At 32.2% G+C, this 20,885-nt stretch overlaps 1 protein-coding gene across 1 annotated transcript in view; it reads right to left on the bottom strand.

The window, feature by feature from the left end:
* Positions 1-561: 561 nt before the first annotated feature.
* The window catches only part of LOC105254972, a 102,896-nt gene continuing 82,572 nt past the window's right edge, over positions 562-20,885 (bottom strand). The window contains exons 3-4 of the mRNA XM_011263986.3: positions 4,990-5,047; positions 562-2,127 (exon numbers count right to left, since the gene is read on the bottom strand). Of these exons, the coding sequence (XP_011262288.1) occupies positions 1,997-2,127; positions 4,990-5,047 (189 nt within the window). The 3' untranslated portion in view covers positions 562-1,996. The remainder of the gene's footprint in view (positions 2,128-4,989; positions 5,048-20,885) is intronic.

The following is a 20,885-nucleotide window of genomic DNA, read 5'->3' as shown; positions in this document are numbered from 1 at the left end:
AATTGCGAGAGGTGTGTATTTTTTTGAGAATGTAGCCTGGAAAAGCGAGAGGTGTATATTCTCTTGAGAATGTGGCCTGGAAAAGCCTATAATGAAAGGAGAGTGTATGATGCGTCGAAATATTTATAAAATTCCAACACATCGCGTGACGTTCGTCCGAAATATTGATAAATCGGCTCCTGTGCTCCTCTCGATTGTCGCTTTTTCGGTCCGCCAACCCGATGTTATTAAACTCGCGTGTACGAGAGGCCGAAGGGGTGGCTGGAAGAAGCATCGATAAAACGCCCGACGAAAAATGGGACGCCGAAACTTTTTGAATAAATTCAATCCGAAGACTACCCTCGACAGAATGCCGTTCCTCGACAGAGAGCTGATCGACGACAAGTCGAAGAAAAAAAATCGTGATGCCGAGAACGGTGCATATACAAGGATATATCCCATATTTTTCTTAGTCGTTTTTTAAGGGTAGATTTCTCGTGGGAAGAAGTTATTAAAAAATTATTAAATTATTTCAAAAAATTATTAAAATTATTAAAATTATTAAAAAATTGTTTCCTTTTTTTAATGTATTTCTTTTTAATCGCAATAAAAATTTTCGAGGATAAATCATGATTCTCTTATTTCAAAATTCAATTGTTCGAACAGTTTCGAATGATCGATCGAATAATTCGGATAATCCGAAAGAACTATCATGCCTAAAAAATCACAGAGATGATGAAACGGTGTTAAAAAAAGATAAGCTCGGATATCACACGAGGGAAGTCTCGTCTACAAAGTCGGATCGCATGAAAGCTAGACCGTGAAAGCGGATAAACGTGATACGATGATGACTATTCTCTCGAAGTCTTTGTCGTCCTCAAATCGCGAGTGTTAAATATGTCGTTATCATTCCCATTATTTATTTATTTATTAGAGAATAAACGGGAGAAAAACTCGTCAGGAAAAATATTGTCGAGAAATCACGTGCGCAGCTTGTTTTCAAAATTTCCTTTCATCGATTGAGATATTTTTCAGAAAGCTTTATATATGTTATTTTCATTTAATAATTAACATTATTTGGAGGTAAAATTTGAAAAATATCGTTACGAGCTTGCAAAAATTTGATAACGATCTCGAAAATGGTGTCTTAATTTAAACGACACTCGCCAAGAGAAGTTTCGAATCCGACCTGAGGAGACTTTTCTATCAAGGGCATTTTCCATTCTATTAATTAAAGAATAATATTCGGAAATAATCGTGGTATGCAATATTGATTATTCACGGTTTTTAAACGCCATCTAAAAATTTGCGTGAAAAATTGAATTTTTAGGAAATAGAATAATTATATTCTCTGAATTTTTTCGACATCTCATGATATTTTAGAAAGAAGACCTTGAAGAGCAAGAGTTTTGAAAAGAAACATAAAACAAATATCGAAGAGTAAATATTTGAATGCTATATCCGCATAATATGAATAAACGGGTGTAAAGTTGTTATGAGGCATTAATTTTGCGAAACGTTACAGCAACGTTTTACCGAAAAAACAAAGGGAAATCGATCAATCTGTGGGTCGACAAGAGCAACAGGTGAACGAGGCATATTTCCAACCGATAACTGTTGTGCAAATCTGATCGTATGAAGTGAAATTTTTCTCAAACACCATCGATATAATACGCACTCCAACTAGACTTCAACTGTCGTGAATTTTGATTTAGTAAGCGTCGATATCGAGGAAAGAGGAGAAAGCACGCTGGTACGAGATGTACGTCAGTCAAATAAATAACGAAATGTAATCTGACTCTTTGGCGAGAGGATCCAAGGACCGAGAAGGACGACTATCGACGTCTCCGCGAGATCCGCTACCTCGTAGGAAGCCTCGACCGTTCGGCGCAAACGTTTGAGACGCAAAGTGCAACTCTCAACACCCCTCAACCCCCGGTGCAAGTTTGTGTGATTGAAGGACCTATTGCGGCTCCGTGTGACGCTCGGATCCTCCGGGATCTTGTGGGACGACGTATTAGCCACGGAGGCTCCGGCACACCAGGAAGACCACCAGCGAGATCGCCAGGACGAAGTACGACGCTGTCAACGACGGCCCGGAGTTGCAGCCGTCCTGCTGGCAGCAATACGTTCTCGTGCTCCAGGCCTCTGAAACAGCCGATTTATCGTCAATTCGGCAGTTTTATTGAAATTAAATCGATCCGTGAAATCTCGATGTGAGTCCAAATATTATTTTAAAGCTTTTTCTCGTACATGTTTACATTAACTTATGCAGAACGAATAATTTTTCTTCTTTTGAATATTCTATCCCATTTTTATTGTAGAGGATACGTTCCTAAGTAATATAAGGTTTTGAATTTTGTGAAGATTTTTTGGTTTCTGACAATGAGATATGCATTTTTGAAATATCACATCTCTTTTACTTACTTATACATCATTACTTATTTATTTATTAGAAATAAACTGGAAAGAAATTGCTTTGATATATAATAAAAGAGTAAGAAAGATACAGATGCCTATAACATAAGAAAGAAAATAGAAAATTATTAAGATTAAATTAAGATGATTGATAAAATAACTTTTGATAGAAGTAATAATTATTAAATAAATTTGGTAGCCATTAAAAATTAAATATAAATATTATATTAGATAAAATAAATTATAATTAAACAATTAAACAAGATTAGAGAATCGTCTTTTCGTTGTATCCTATATGTGGGTTTATCTTTTATCTTTTTTTTGTTTACATTTGCTCGATTATTATGTCATTATCAGGACGTTTCTGGATTACTTAGTTTCGCCAAAAATTTCTTTTTGTTTACTTATCATTGTATCGCAGGTTTCGGAATTATTTAATTATTCGGAATTATTATTGTTCGGTTTTTATTAGAAATTTCGAATTAAGCGTAACAATGCAATTTTACGAATTTCTAGCCATTACTACGGATAAAGATAAACTTATTGATTATTCAATTCAATATCATATTATACGAAATGAAATCAAATATCTTAAATATTTTATTATATATATTATGAAAAATGAAAAATAAATATTTAAACAAGTGTCGAGGGAAGGACAGAGTCCTTCCTCCTGTATCTTCAATCTAAAAAAATTCTAACTTAACTCATGAGCCTATTTCTGATTTTAAATTAAAGTTAGGCTTGAATTATAATATCTAATTATAATTTCTGCTTTTGAGTGAACTTCATTCTTCTCTCTTTCTCTTTTATTTTATGATAAAGTAAGACTATAAAATACATAGTTTAGAACTTTTCAAAAGAAAATTTAAGATAAATAAATTTAATATACTTGCATATTTAAATCTCTAAATGAATATTTTATTAAATCTCTAAGTGAATATTTGATTAATGAATATTTTAATTAATGAATTATTATATAATTATTCTATAATTTATTTAAATTAATTAATTTTAATTCCACAAACCATGTATTTTATTATAAAGTAAAACTATAAAATACATAGTTTGGAATTTTTTGTACGAAAGAAAATTTAAGAGAAATGAATTTGATATAATTGCATATTTAAATCTCTAGAGAATATTTAATAATAAGTACCTTAATCATAAAAACCTTAATAATGATGAAAACTTATCGAAAGTTATTGAGGATCATGATCTAAAAAATATATGCCAAGATCATTGGAACTAAAAAAAAACCTTTTTTTTAATATTATTATTATATTTCAAAATTGCATATCTCAGAAATCAAAAGAGAGCAAACACAAAATTCAAACCGTGTATTATTTAGGAATGCATCCTCTGCAATATATGTCAAATGAAAAGTGAAAAAAGTTTCGTGCTGTGTATGTTAATGTAAACATTTATTCTTTTTCTCATTTTAATATTTTATACTTTACGCATATACGATTACGATTGTGCGAAAAGAAAAAGACAATTTCTTTTTTTCTTTTTTCTTGTTTCATCTCAACTCAAGGATACAGAAGTTGGAAAATAGCTGAGGGGATAAGGAATTCTAGAAATGTAAATTTGAATAAGATACAAGTGACTCGCGAAATATTTTTAAATACTTTAGAATTTCTCTTTTTTCTTCTCTTTGTCTCTCTTTCTCGTTTCAAATGCTTTCGTGAAACTCTTCAAACATTGAATGAAATTTCGGGAGTAACTATATTTCTGACACGTTACAATATACGAATAATAAACTCCAAACAATAATCTTTATCTTTGAGAGAAATCATAAACTCAGAATTTAGCTAAGAAGCTTTAATATAGACAGATAAAAGGACCATGAAGAGGAAAAGTAGCTGACAAAGATTAATCGTGGCGTTTCCGTTTCCAGATGTGACAAAAAAGATCAGCAAAGAGAGATATACAGGGGCTGTCGAAGAACGAGCGGCGGAAAAATACGAGGAGAGGAAAAGTATGAGGCCTTCATCCACAATGAAACAATAAAACGATGTGACCCGATAACACCGTTCGCCTGTGGGACCTTTAAGCGATTCGCACGCTTTCTCCTCTCTCTCTCTTTCTCTTTCTCTCTCTCTCCCCCTCTTTCTCTCTCCTTTCCTGTCTCGAGAGTGAAGGAGGATGAAGAAAGAGTGCAATGCGGGTGTAAATCCGAAATCGATGACGCGGCTCGGTTCGATCCTTGAGAAAGAAAGAGAGAGAGAGAGAGAGAGTGAAAGAGAGAGAGAGAGAGAGAGAAAGAGAGAGAGGAAGAGGGATTCCATCCGGCGCCGAGTTTCGACGCCGACGTCGGCGTCCACTGCCTTTCGGATAACAAACGCCGACCCGAAGTAACCGATAACAGCGGTTTCACAAATTTTTTAGGGTCCGCCGTTTCATCCCCTGTAAATTTTGTAGAAACAACCGGCCACCCGGTCGAGGAATTTACGAGCGTGGATTTAGCGCGACCGAGACGGTTTCGCGAAGATAGATTGTACCACACGAGCTTGCTTTTTTTTTCTTTCTGTTTTTTACGATCGCGAAATAGATGGATTTATGTCACGGATGAGAAAGCTTGACACTCACCTTTCTCCACGCACTGAGCCACGCAGTCCCGCACCGTCGATCCTTCGCTGACGTATTTCTGAAAAAAGAAACGGGGAAAACAGAATTATTAATGTTAACTGTAACGTAATGGCAGGCAATAACGAATAATGATCAATGACGTCGTGCAATTTGCGGTTCTTCTCGCGCGACACGTAGAATATATTTTACATCGACGGCGAAATGACACACGCATCGTTCACACATATGACCAATAAATCTGCGCCTGTTATCGAAGTGAGAATTATGGCGAATGTTTCATCTGTCAATATTGTTTTGTCCAATTGCCAGCGTGTCCCCGATTGTAAAAAAAAAAGAGAAATACCGTACGAAATTTTTCGAAATTTTTATACGAAGAGTGAAATATGATGTATGTGTACTCGTATGTGTGAAGTTATGTCTGTGATGAGAAAGTGCAATCATCGCACGCATATCATGATCGTGTATGTGTTTTTTTTCCTAAGAGCAGTTTATTCTGGCAGTATGAGTTAATGATGATTTTTAAGAATTTTTTTTGAAAAATATTAGAAATTGTCAAATTATCTATTTGATTTTGGCTTGAAATTGATAATATTAGAAATCTTTTTGAAGTTTTACATGTTTTTATTGATGTTTACAATACGCAAACATCAATAAAAATATGTAATCATTAGTATTAATTAAATCTAGTTTTTTTGTTTAATACTAGTCTCTGCGTCAGTAGCGTGTTTAAATGTTGCTCCTTATAATTGTTTGAAATGAAAAAATTATATCTAGTTTCGTAGGATATTTTTTGGAATATTGAATCTAATTAGAATTTAAAAAAATTAATATTTGATATTTTTCTGATCTTCAAGAAATTAATACAATTTAACAAAATTGCAATATCTAATTTTGCAGTCATTTACCAATGTTTCAATTTTTTTATTGAAATTATGTTCAGTATCTCAAAAACATTCTACGGAATAAAACTAGATGGAGTTTCTTTTATTTCAATTACATGAAGGCCAACATGTCACATTGTCGAATCATTCATTTCTGTACATGATACGTACAGAGACTATAACAAAAAAAAAGCTAAATATCCAAGACCTTTAAATACTGATTGTTAGCTTATGGTTTTGAAAAAAAGAAAAAGAAAAAATGAGAAAGAGAGAGGAAGTTTGACAAATTTTATCAAAATATATAATTTAATAAATATAAAGATTGATACTAATAATAAAATATTTTTTAAAAAGAAAAGAAGAAAAAAGAAAAAAACTTAAGGGTCTGGTCTTTTAAAAGATCAAAAAATTGCTTTTTTCTCGAAGTATGATATTTAAAGAATATATCTTTCAAATTTTATTGAAAAATTTACAATATTGACGGAGTTATATGATTTTGAATAGCGTGAAATGCGTGTCCTTAAATAGGCTTACAAAATTTTAAACGCGTTTTTCTCGAAACATTTTCAGGATTTTCAAAGTTGCTATGATGGATATCTTAAAAAATAATCAAGTGAATAACTTTTATTTCTCTTTTAATGAAAGAGAACATTTTTTTTTTAGAAATCTGGAATAGAATTTAAAAAATTAATAATTAATATTTTTCTGACCTCCAAGAAATGAATAAATTTCAGCAAAACATTTAATTTTTAAAACGATACTACCTTGTTATTTTTCACACACAATTTTCTCTAATGAAATTAGTTATACCTCATAAATAAATTTTTAATTGAATAAAAGTAAACCGAGTTTATTCATTTCATAATTATATGAGGAGCAATTTAAAAAAATATATATTAAACATCCATGATTTAAAAATACTGACGTACTGTTTAAATATATGTAAATGTCAAAAAAATCAATTTCTAATATTTTTCAAAAGAAATTTCTAAAAATTACCAACTTGTTCCCACCATTAAAGTAAACACTACTGAGTCCTTAAGCGACATGCATGTATCGCGCGTTGAAGGACAAATTGCGGGCGTAATTTCGGAGAGAGATTCCTGTTCTGATTGAAAATCCTCTTCGATTTCGACCGTCGAGTGGTGGCGCACAAGCCGAGGATCACCGGACGATCAGCAATGACAAGTATGATATGATCCTTCAGCGGACCCTGATTGGTCAAACGGGAAGTCTCCCTCGAAGCGGGCTACGTCATGTATCCGGCGTGATCGATACTCGACGATTATAACGCCCCGAGGATGTCGTACATATTAAACCCTCCAACTCTGTTCTCTATCTATCTCGGTATCGGTCTTGCCTCCCTTCGTAGTTATTAAACCTCCCTTTGCGGACCAAGAATTTCCGCGTCGACGATACACTCGCGTTATTGAACCTTTCGAATGACTGCGAGAATGCAAACGTTGCGCGAAATTCTTGTAAATCAAAAAGCGAGGAATAATCCATGACGTGGAATATTTCGGCGGGAAAGAATCGCGATGGTTTCATCCCGCAACAACTTCAACGAGGAACTTTGTATCATGAAATCGACGTCATGTTGAACGAATATTTTCAAAAAAAACAAAATTAACGAGAAGATTAATGAGAAGTGCGACTATTTACGTAGACGTGGACGAAATAGTGTGTAAACGCGCGTTGAATTTATGAATACACGAGAGTCGCCGCGAAAACGCGGGGAAAACGAGATGGGGGTGAGTAATAGAAGTGCGATAATATCCTTAAAATTACGAAGCGACGACTGTTTATTCGCATTTAATTACGGCAATTGTCAAAATTGTTTCGCGATTCCGCTTGTTTCGAATAAAACGATGGTGGGGCAAATAAAGCGCAATCATCGACGATTTTTCTGCGTCTCGTGGGATTCCACGAATTGCCCTCCCAAAAATCTCCAGTCAGCGTAGGATTAATTTAGCCCTTGACCGGTCTGATGAGCTCTAGTTAGACTTTATACGAGAGACACACGCGTCATTCTCCAGGGACAAGTTTATTCCGGAACATTTTCAACATCCAACGATCTCTTTACCTCCGTTCTTTACCGTCAGCTGAGATTACCATGACACATAATTAAACGGAAGATACGTGACATAAGGTACATATAAGAAAAATTATTGTATTATATTTTCAGATTCCTTTAATAGATATATACTCGTTTAAGAATAGCTTTAATTAATTTCGAGTGCCTTAATTAGCGGCATGGTAGGTGGCTAAGAGGTAAAAAGTGGTTTAGCTTAAATTACAGTTTTCCTCAAATTATTATTTGTTCAGGAACACGCGCCCTCGCTAAACGAAATTTGCGAAATAAATTCGTCACTGCGGCAGAAAAATTGTCCCCGTTTTTTCTCTCGTGAATATTTAATCTGGAGTAGAAAAAAGACAGGGAAATAAAATGAGAGAGAGATATATATAAAGCAAGACGAAAAAATACATACCAAATAACTATGGTAAATAGCGAGTCGACACGAAATATCGCATTTTGCATGAGAAAAATTCGTGAGAGTCATCTTTACGACATTTTTATTTCCTACACGTGAAGGTAAATATACTCTGTGGCCAGATTAATCACCGTGCGCGAAATCTACGTTTACTGCGTCTTCAATCCTCGCGCAATAAGTTTCGTTAAGCTGCGAGTTTCTTGCAGATTACCTGGCTTCCTGTGCGACAGCGAAAAATATCTGTCGATTTCCGATCTTAAGGAAGAGAATCATCGATCGATTCCCTTCTTGTTCATTCAAAATAAGTACATCCTGTGTTCGAAGGATTCGGGACAGAAGTAGACTGAATCTCATAATTCACAAGTATCGCTTTACATTTTCTCCAAGGTACGCTTGGCAAGTTGTGGATTTATAATCCGTCTTTCCTCCGAATCTTTAATTTTATGTCTCTAATTTTATATTATAGAGTTATCAAATTTTAACAGTGAAAAAGAGAGAGAGAGAGAGAGAAGGAGCACAATTAGAAAATAATTAGTGCATGATAAAAATATTTTATATAATTGAAAATATTTGAAATATATTAATTAATATTTATTATAATATATATTATATAATTATATATTATATAATTTAGCAATATAGAAATTTAGAAATATATATTATATAATTTAGCAAATTTTTATTAATTTTGATATAAAAAATGTGACATTTAAACCTCTTAGGCCCAGTTACACCAATATTATTTTAGTTTTAAACGAAACTTAAATATATATCTGTCTTTATTTATTTAGAAAGAAAAATAAAGATAGACATATATTTAAGTCTCGCTTAAAGCTAAAATAACGTTGGTGCAATCGGGCTCTAGCTCTCGCTTTCATAATGTAGCTTCTTTTAAAATTAAAAAAAAACATTCAATTTCGCACTTATGTTTGCTAACTACTAATTGTGATAAGAGATGTTTTAGAAGTAAAATGCAAAGAAAAAGGAAAAGAAAACAGAAATATTCAAGTAAGTAGATCAAAACATTTATATATTGGCCTGAACGAAAAACACAATTTTTCATAACTCATTATAATATTTTACTTATATTTGTTCAATATATTAACTATAATAAACAAGAATTTTGTTATATTAAATTCCCTCGCATAATAATTTACAAAATTAAGTATTTTGTTTTGTTAAAGGAGTTTGATATAATTTTTGCAAGTCAGAGCTAATAAAAACATTATGGTGGCATGTTTTCATCCCATTTTGAATGAAAATTGCTAGTAATTTTATAAAGAAAAGAAAAATAATTTTTATTTTTTTGTATGCCAGTGCGATTGGCGCGAATGTTTGGAAAACGAGAACTGAACTCCGATAACAAAGTGCGCTTGCATTTGATGCCAAGAGTGTGCGGCTGATTCATAACTCATTGATAACTCTTCCATTCTCTTTTTATTCCGTATACGTCGGCAAAGAAAAAAAACCCGTCCTCGCCGAGAGACGCGAGTGTCGGAAGCAGTGCTCTCTTATTGCACTGTCCTTTATCGTTCCCTACCTTTAAGTGCTTCTTGAAAGACGATCGCGTCCGCCTCCGGGAGTTGTCGCTTAGAACCGGAAATTGGGAGCCGGTAATCGCGATACGTTGGAGCGAGGACGACGTGGTTGGATGGGGGTGACAGGAGGGGGGGCGGGGGCGGGGGGAGATAGGGAGAAAAAAGTAGTCGTGGGAATATCCGATGCGGGAAAACGGGGAATTGTTTTCCTGCTTATCTCGCACTTACCTTCTCGTGAACACGAGCAAGGATAACGTTAACGCTGGGCTTCATTTGACAGAACGAAAGAATTCAACAGGGACGAGAGAATCGAATTTCTCGGAAAGTACCTCGCACCGCATCACGCGATTAAATTTCTATTTCGGAGAAAATTGAGGGATGAAAAATATTCGGGGAAAAAAGTAGAGTGTGTTATATGATAGATTAAGGATTAAGGTGGATCTCGGGAGAGATAGTTGAAATAAACCCCCCCTGGGACATTTTTTTGAATTTTTACAATATCAAACACAATTATCCGTAACCTCATTAGAACTTTTAGCATATATTTTTTTCTCCTTCATTAGAGATGCTGGACCCAGTTCTTGAAGTACGACTCGTTCTTTCGTGTCATTTCGAAGTCGAATTAAACTACATATTAAAGAAGAAATGCGTCCAGGTCCTTTTTATTCCCCAACTTTTTTTATTCTCCCTCTCGAATTGATAAAATTTATATTACATGTTTAAATAAAGAATAGCGTTCTATTGACACACAGATGTTGAAATTTACACGATTCGAAAATACACCCTTTTATTTTCATATTTTTCTTTAAAAAAAAAAACGATGCATTTTCCTCGAAATATTACTGTATATAATAAATCTTTCATATGCCTTTCTGCGAGGCGCGGAAAGACTCTGAATCATACATACAGCGAGATTCAAAGAAGTATGTATGTACATACATACATCCACAATGATTTTTGCAACGTGCAGCAAGCGAAGTGCATTCGCTGCATTTTCCGTCGGTCGGTCGAGTTAAACTACATATTAAGGCAGAAATGTATCCAACTCCGTGCTTTTTATTCTCCATATTGATAAAATTTATTTTTATTTCTCACATTGATAAAATTTACAATGGAATATAAATAAAGATCAATAGAATATAATCAATAGAATATAATCAATAGAATATAAATAAAGAATGATGCTCTCTCTCTTTCTTGGCAGATATTGAAATTTACGACTCGAAAATATACTTGTTTCTCATTTCCATTAATTTTTCTTTAAAAAAAAGGGATATATTTCTCCCGAAATATTACTGAACATATAAATGTATCGTGGAAGGATGGGGATGAAAGGGTTGAATTGACGCAGATGCGTCGCGTGACTCTTACGAGAGTTTCCGGGAAGTAACCGAGGAGTAACCGAATAACGGACGGAGGCTAATGACACGTGACAAGAGTGCCAACTACTTCGTTGACTGCGGGATGACATGGGGAGGGGGTGAGAGGGTGTCACCCCGTCGCTGGAAATTTACTTACGCGATAAGGCGATAAGTAGCGGCGCGCTTGTGCCCTGGATAACGAGCTTGAGTGCTCGTACTTAGCCGGTGCGAATTTATCGACCCCCTCATCGACCCTTCTCCCACCATCGGGTGTCGACTGTTTAGCGAAATAAAAATTAGGTTTCGCGTAATTAAATCTACATTATTCATCTTCTCCGAATTTTTGCGCTTTAATTGCCTTCGATCGTTTCGTTTCTTCAAACACTAATTAATGAAATGCGTATTAAGGGGATGCCGCAGTCCTGTTACCGATTCAATGTTATATTTTATTTTTGTTCGAAATCTTTTTATTAATTGCACAAAATAATAAATGCTCCTCCACGATTAAAGTAAACAGAGAGAAAGCGAGAACTTTCTGATTTTATATTAAAAAAAATATATAATAATTAAAAAAAAATTGAAAAGAGTCGTAAAAAAGTCATAACAATATTTACTTAATATAAAAGTTTTGCAGTTTGTATGCACAAAATAAGATAGATTCCCACTAGAGATTATATGAAGGAATATAAATGAACTTTTAGAAATGAGTTTAGAAACCTAATGAAAAAGATTTCGGTAAATAAACGAAATTAGGTTTCTAAACTCATTTCTAAAAGTTCATTTATATTCCTTCATATAATCTCTAGCGGGAACCTATCTTATTTTGTACATACAAAGCAAATATTGTTACGATTTGAAGCCGGTAAAAAACTGTAATTTTTCAATTTTTTCTTAATTTTTAACATAAGGTCAGGAGATTCCCGTTTTGTTTCTGTATGTACTTTAATAGTGGAGGAGCATTTATTATTCTGTGCAATTAATAAAATAATTTTGGATAAAAATGAAATATGACATTTTATCTGTAAAACAAGATTCCGGCATCCCCTTAATAAACGTCGAGTTTCATAGATGCAATTATTCTCGAGCGAAACCTGCGATAAACGCTTCGTTCAAAATAACGAATCGAATTCGCACGATACGAGTAATCTTTTGACCTCGAAAAGCTTTTACATCGCTTGTGAATTTATTTACTTTATTCCGGATGCGCCGAAATGTCATCAAAATATATGGGAGAGATTAATTTTATACTATCGTCGCGTGACGCGACCTATTTTTCGGGAGCTATTCATTAGAAAATCATCTAATGACGTGATAGCAAAGTAATGATGTGGCATTATTGTTCCGCATTATTGTTCCGCATTATTGCTAAAGATATTGTATTCTTTTATCTTAGTGGGAATTACGGAGCACAATTCCCGATAAGAAATTATATTCAATTACGCTATGTTATATGACACTCTGGGAAGAGAAATGATGATGCCGCAAACGAAGCATTTCCTTTACCCCAGCACATACCAGAACGATAAAAGTGGTTTATCATCATCGTTGTTATTAGTATCGTCGTCATCGCACGGGACATAAACGATAAAGTTATGGCGGTCGTTGCGATCCGAAATTATTGCATAAACGATCAAACCTCATGTGTCAATGTATATAAAATGAATGAAAAAGAAAAAAGTAAGTACTGCAAAGATTAAGGTTGCATCACGATTAATCTTGATATTGTCTTATCTTGAAGTTGAAGATAAGACCAAGATAAGATTTTTAATTAAGGTATCAAGACTAAGATTGTCAAGATTATTAAGCTTGTCAAAATTATTTGTTTTCAAAAAAAACTAAATTATATAATTTTCTAAATTAAATGAGAATAAATGGTATCATATCATATACGAACTTAAAAAAATTTATTTAATAAATAAAAATTATATTTTAATACAAATACTTATATTATTAATAAATAAATATTTATACAAATTTAGAAATAATATAAAGAAGTAAAGAATATAAAGATGTAAGATATAAAAAATATATACTATTTTAAACTATAATAATAAAAATATATATTATCTTAAACAATTATTCGATAGATAAAAATTGTTAATAAAATCAAAACAAAACAATATAAGAGGAAATTTTTGCTACAATTTTTGCTAGAGACTCATTTAAGACCAAACTAAGATTTAAGTTTTCGAAAATTTTCAATATAGTATTTTTACGAATATTGCTTTTGAATATTATGCAATCCTAGCAAAGACAATGGAATTTAATCCAGTAATCTTTTTATTGCGAAATAAAACTCAACGAAGTAAAAATGGAATTCTTTCTAATGAAGCAATATATCGATTTGAAAAAATAGAACATTTTTTTAACGTTTTGAAAAGATGCTAATTTCTTGTAATTACACTATTGATTTAAATTAATTTAGCGGAATTAGAGTTGTATATTTTCAAAAGATCAGTAACGAAATAACGACCGTAAACTATTAAAATGCCGTGCTTCGAGTAAGATAATCATCAGAGAGGGAGCAGAAATCGAGAATAGAATTATCTATAGGCGAAAGACGTGATAGGAGTTTAAGACAGGCTTGGCAGATATCTAGACGACAGGAGTCCGTGATGTTGAAACTGCTTAAGTAGTTTAGTTGCGCTGAAACCTCCATATGTTGTACGACATATATACAGTCAACTATACAACGGATCTCTTCTACTTGTCAGTTACACGGATTACGTTGATATAATGATATTAAGATGTATAATTTCGTTATACACAGAAATTTTCGGTTTTGTATAAAATTATGTACATATATAAAGTCAAATATATTAAATTGATTTGAGCGCAAACTTGGGTTCTTGAAGACAGAAAACAATCGTGTGACAATACGGTCCGTTTAGTAAGTGCCTTTGCACATCTCTCGAAATCCATTGTCGATCCATTGTTTTCAGATTTGATAACAAAAAAAGGAAGACACGCGGCCGCGAAGCGGAAACGCAATCGTAAAGAGAGTCGAATAAACTCGGAGAAACGAAAGTAAACGATTGTTCCGATGGAAACGGTAGGAAGAGAAGCATCTCCTTTTATCTGACATGCAAAGAAGCGCGAGGGAGGTGATTTTATCGATAAGATGAGTATAGCTGTCGTGTAGCGCGCCCAAACAAGACAACGTGTCTCTAATAAAAATTGCAAACTTGTGAAGTGGGAATTTTCTGAAACTTCTTCTTTCAAGAATATTATTTCTTGTCGAAAATTCGACACATTAGAGAATTTATAATTTGTATTGTGTATATTAAATTTCGATTAATTAATTTTTTTAATAAGAACAAATTTAATTCGAAAAGAGACTTTATTATTTTTTATAAGATTCTGAAAAACTGCTGTTTTCGCAAAGTTTAAATCCTGAAATTCTTTCTTTCAAGATTATTATTTTTTGGACATAAGACACGTTCGCAAATTTATAATTTGCACTTTGTATATGAAATTAATTTCTTTTTTAAGGAAAATTTTACTTCGAAAAGAGAGACTTTATTATTTTTTTATAAAATTTTAAGAAATCGCTATTTTTACGTTAATTTTTAATAAAAAATTTTTATTAAAGAGAAAAATTACCGTTATTCTCTTATAAAATTCTAAAAAACTATCACTTTTATTCCAAAAATACCAAATAATAGTAAATCCAAGTAGTTCGCACTTTTACGCTTCAACTGTCCTACATCCCCATCAGCCGTGTCATCCATCAAACATCAACAGAGATATCACTTGTGAATGGACCGCGTGGAGCGTTAACTATACGACTAACTAACAGATGGAGAAAAAAAAATAAATAAAAAAGCAATTGATGCACGAATGGATAACGAGAAGGTCCTCGAAAGCCCGAAAAAAAATGCGCGTCGGTGAAGATATCAATCTAGCAGGCCCGTTTGATCCGTTTTACTTACCCCTCCTCTTTTCCCTTCCTTTCTTCTTCTTCTCACCCTCTTCCCCGCTGTCGTGTTTCTCTCCGCAATGGAAGATGATGCGACCGCGCATCGCGAAATGCACGCAATTCATCGCAAATCGAGCGTCGCCTCTCTCCGGAGATCGTTTATCTCGTTTTCGCGTGTGTCACACGCCATAAAGCAGAAAGAAGTACGCTCGATGTTGAATACTCGGCTAAATGCCCGGCATTCAACGATTCGTCATTGCGTCTCGTTTTTTGGAGTATGCTTTCTCTCTTTGTCCCTCTCTTTTTCCGCGGCTGGATTTTCGCACTCTAAATCACACGTTTGTACAATAAAACTGATTTTATATGACGTAGAGATCGATCTTATCATCAGTGATAAGCACATTCCAAATGCAGACTGAAAGGAATTATTTAAATAGTTTTGTTTATAATTATAATGTCATTTGAAAATTTATTTTTTTGCGGGGCTAATAGATAGGGGAAATATATTTATTTAAAATCAATGCAATAATTGAAATTATTGAAACAATAATTGAAAAAATTCCTTTTAAATAATATTTCAACAAACAATTTTTCATATCTTTGTATCGATTATAATTTCAGATGTCAAGTGAATTATATTATTTTACATTAATTATTTATATAATTCAATAAGAAAAAAAACAAATGTGTAAATATTTTTTTATCTCAAATACTACTTTGTGTTTTGCTCTCTGTTCTACATAAATAGATTATTACTTTACGCGCGTCATTTTGTCGTAAAAAAAATATGATATGTACGATGTATGGCTCTATTGGGGTCAATTAGCGTTTTATTAGATTTTATTTTCCGCGAATGATGATACTTCTCGTCACAAAGTCATCAAATAAATTGTCGCAATGAGAGCTTTAAGAGTGATAATGCAATGTTAATGTCAAGTTGAGTTTGTGATATTAACTTACTGGCTCTCCCACGTGGAAATGGGATAATGAAGTGTTATAACACCCGACGAGATGCGCTTCAGTATTTATAACAGCCAGTAACTTGGAAGTTCGTTATATTGCCGATACAGATAATGTCGTGATAGCAGCGAGTCCTTAACCACCTTATCCTTCTTTCTACTCCCTTTTATAGTTTATTAGCTGCGTTTTCTTCGCAAACGCGAGACACGGGCAATTTTCTTTAAAAAAGACGCGCTAAACCGTGAAATTGCAAATTTTGACGAGAAGAGAGGCCATAATTGATGGTGCGCCATCGTGTTGATAGCAGTTAATTCTAAGCGTAACTTGTGTACGGCATCGCGAAACTATCATGTTGGAATCCATTTAGCACGTTATCGCAATATCACGAGGCAGATACGGAAGCTAAAGAGCTTCCTGCGAATAAATAATTTTATTATTCCCGATAATTCGAGAGTCATATGTGACTTACAGATGATCGTAGTATTTATCCAGATAATGGCGCTGGCCCAGAAACATTCGCGATACCACGTTGAGATACGACTTCTAACGATGATGTGTGACCGCTGTCCGTAACTATACTGGCGGCTGATTTAATCGCGAGTGTTTCCACTGTCGGCTGATCACGGCTGCCGTTACTATTGTACTACTTCGTGTTTCGATCGATCGGTGAGGATCGATCTTTCGTTAGCATTATTTTAAATGTAACAACAGTTGAGGCGAAATATTATAATTTATAGGATAAAAATAATGTATATAGTAACGTGTCCTACATTTGTTTAAATCAATGTAAAATATGCGCTTATGATGAAAGGATTTCAATAAAATTTACTTAAAAATATGTTAATATTTTTAAGTAAATTTTTATTATAATTATGATTAATATGAATCTTTAAATTTATATTATAATTCATAATTATATATTAAATGTATAATTATTTACTTATAGGGACTACTTCCCGATTTCAATTCTCACATATGTTATCAAAGTCATCATTCTAAATAACGTTGTAAAATTTAATCAGTGATCGTTATTTGTTAAAAAGTTATAAATGTCTAATAAATAATGTCTAATAAATAAAATCATAATATAATTTCATAATACCGTATACAGATTATATGTACTTTGTAAGAAGTTTATTTTCAACGAGGATCAAAATGAAATATGCATGTGTGCTCTGCTTTTCTGTAGGAAACTTCACTTCGGAAGATATAACCTAATTCAAATTTATTTCTAATTTACAACTAAAATTTGATTTACTTATATTATTTATATTATTAAAATTTATATTATTATTTATTTTCTAAAAAAAATATAATAGATACTTTTTATTATATCTATCTATTATATCTTTAGAAAAGAGCATTAGCTTTTTTATTTTTTAGTGAGTTTCAATAAAATTTTTGGACAAATTGCGAAAAAAAATATTATTGTTGAATGGTTAAAAAATTTTTATAGACAAATTATTTTATATAAAGTTAATTATTTTATTGTTTTAACAAAACCAGCAACTGATCAAATATACCGATTATATTAGAATAAAAATAAAAATTAGATATTGAGGGTATAAAAATTTGAATTAATAATAATTAACATTAATTATAATACATTTTTAATATATTTCAGAATATATAATTCATCAACTTAAAGTACACAACACTAAAAAAATGCGAAATAAATAATTATTTATAATTGTTATATTATTTTTACTTATTAATTTAATATACAATATTATTTTGTTACGTTCGAACCGAGGAAAGGATGAGTCGCAAGAAGAGAGCAACATTGGCGTTATTGAGTTATTCGACCAAAAATCTATGTCTGCATCACGAAAACTGAGGCTGGATTGTTGAAGACCGATAACGAACGAACTGACTGATCTAATGTGATCGACTGAATTGACTGATCAAAAGTCATCGATTGAACTGACTGATTTAAAGTGACCACTGTTCCTTGCGAGTTCCTTTTTTACCCGATTCGGTTTACTTTCCGGTACGTATCTTATCCCTTGTAAATTCGAAGCCAACAAAATTTGTTTAGGTTTATTGTTGGTTTTTTATTAAAATTTCTTTAAACTAGTTTTATCTTTGAATTTTTGTAAAATTTATAGTTTAGGTGTTTGTTGATTAAATTCATCAATTTTATTTCCTATTATCCACTCTAAAATTTTTTAGATATCTATTTGTTGCTGATTTTTTACTAAATTTTTTGCTTTCGAGATTGTGAGGTTTATCCGCTGATTAGATCTATCATTGGTTTAGGTTTTGATTGTAAGTATTAAGAATAATAATAAAACTTTCAATATAAACTACAAATTTGAAATCACAAGATAATAGAAACCGGGTGCAAATGCTCATGTGCTAATTACGTTCTCAATTCGACATTTTTAATTATTTTAAATACTCCTCTGAAAATCGTAAGCGAGAAAAATGGCGGGACGAAGACGCTTATTTGAGTATATATTAAAAATTGTTTCTATTTATAAATTAAAGATATAATCATTTTAAAGGATACACCTTGGAATTTATTTACATGATATTTATGGTGTCAGGTATTAGAACATCAGTCAGTTATGGAATCATCAGTTTTCAGTGATCTATGGAAAAGATAAAAAATTACCTCTTCTTTTATTTTATATATTTTTTGTATAAAATTTATTTTTTTACCCCTTCTTGTTGGTATTTAGAACAAATGTAACAAATCATTTTATTACATTCGTCCGCGAATAGAAGAGCGTTTTCTAAACGGGAAGGCTTAGGATTCTTAGGATCGGAGGATTCTTAGAATTCTTAATATCGTGACAGTAATTTATGTTTTTCTAAGTGCAGAGTGTATCTGCTAAAGACAAGGGGTGACTTTTATTATCCCCATAGAAATTAAGATAGGTTTCATGTATCGCGTCGCAACATCTGATCACTAGCATTTTCATGAATAATTTCTTTTATATTTTGTAGCCTCTTGAAGTTTCATGAGATTTTAAGTGATAAGGAAAATATCAGCTGACTGGCTGGCGTCTTGACTGTGACCGGATGCTACTTCTTATGATTTTGTAACCCGCTAATCTGGCTGTCGTTTTTGTAGCACTTACTGATAATCCTATTCCAATTTGATTGGCATTAACGATTTTTGAGAATTGTGCACGTGTGCGCCGGTCAAAAAAAAGAATCGTGAAATCCCTTGAACGTAACATTTGACATATTGTTCGTTGTAGATCTCGCGATCTCGCATTGATAATTTTCTCATTTATTCTTCGATTTATTAGCCAATGTTGATTTTAATAGGATCTTAAACATTCCTCAGCCATCCGAGATTTCAACCCGAGATCCTTCATATGGCAGGCAATCACTTTGCCGCCTCAGCTATTCGCCGCTATAGCTTCAATTCTGTGCACATATGGTACGTAAACGAGCAACTAATTACAATGTCATATGACTTACCATCATGAAATACAGTCATATCACATGTCTTACACAGCGTCATGAAATATAGTGTCATGAAATTACATATTATTCATTAGACGTATTTTGTTTATAACTTTTTAATAAACAATGACCGCCAACTAAAATTTTCATAACATTACTCAGATGACTTTAACAAATGTGAGAATCATTGAAATCAGAAGGTCGTTAAGTAAATTACCTTAATTACCGTATTATAGAATTATTATATAATTAATAATTATATTATAATTAATAACCAATTTTGGAGTAATTGAAATACTCCAATTATGAAATCAACTTTTTAAAAATATTGAAAAGAATGTTTCTTCCCGGACTTTGATGAAAAACACTTCTGATAATCATATTCAATAAAAATATTTTTTTTTACAAATTATAAAATTCAATGAAACGTAAAAATTCATATTTTAATTTAATATTCATAAATATGCTTGAATATTTATAAGAATTTGCATTTTTATTTCTGTAAAAAAATGTTTATATCCACTTATAATGTTTTGACTTATTTTATTGCTTCTAGCAATGCTCTATTTCGTTTTTATAGCTTTTTTCTTATGTTTTGCTATAATCTCAGAAAAAATGATAAAGAAGATATTATAATAAAACTAAGACACGTTTCTCGCATCTCAAACATGAAGCGTTTTTGTATTTTTAAAGAAAAATACAGCCTCATAAATATTAAACAGGAAAAAGACATTTGTATACATCCAATTATATTTTATAAGCTACATCTCTCTTCAGAAATACATTGAAAATATATATGAACATAATGATAATTATACTTTTATAGACTAAAAAATGATTAAGAATACTTAGCAACAAACTTTACACCTTCTTTTCTTAAAAATGACTGATTTTATAATCTTTTTTAATATAAAATCGTTTTCAAAGGAATTCTGCGCAGTTTGATTGTGTACCGTCATCTATCGATTCCCCTTTCAAAAACATTTATTAGTAAATCCATTATGTCTGAATAATAAATGGAGAATTTTCTTTATCGGAATATATTACACTATTTTATCCTACAAAATAAAAAGGAAAGTTCGTTGCATGCAAATAGGATAAACGGTTAAAAATTAATTAAAACTTATAAATGATTAAAATTTATAAATGATAGTCGAAATCATATCAAATTTACTGCTTAGAAAGGTGTTGTCGTGCCAAATATTTACCGCAAAGCTATATTATCGCAAAAAAATATCGTAATTGATATTACCTGTGCGCGAAATTCGATATTTCATCTTTGTAAAAGTGTAGACAAATTCGATAGCGGATTTTATAACATAAAT

Source organism: Camponotus floridanus, unplaced genomic scaffold (genome assembly GCF_003227725.1).
Source record: "Camponotus floridanus strain SB8 unplaced genomic scaffold, Cflo_v7.5 scaffold29, whole genome shotgun sequence".
Classification (NCBI taxonomy): domain Eukaryota; kingdom Metazoa; phylum Arthropoda; class Insecta; order Hymenoptera; family Formicidae; genus Camponotus; species Camponotus floridanus.
The sequence above is the reverse complement of the archived record's forward strand: the minus strand, read 5'-3'. Positions and strand labels throughout refer to the sequence as shown.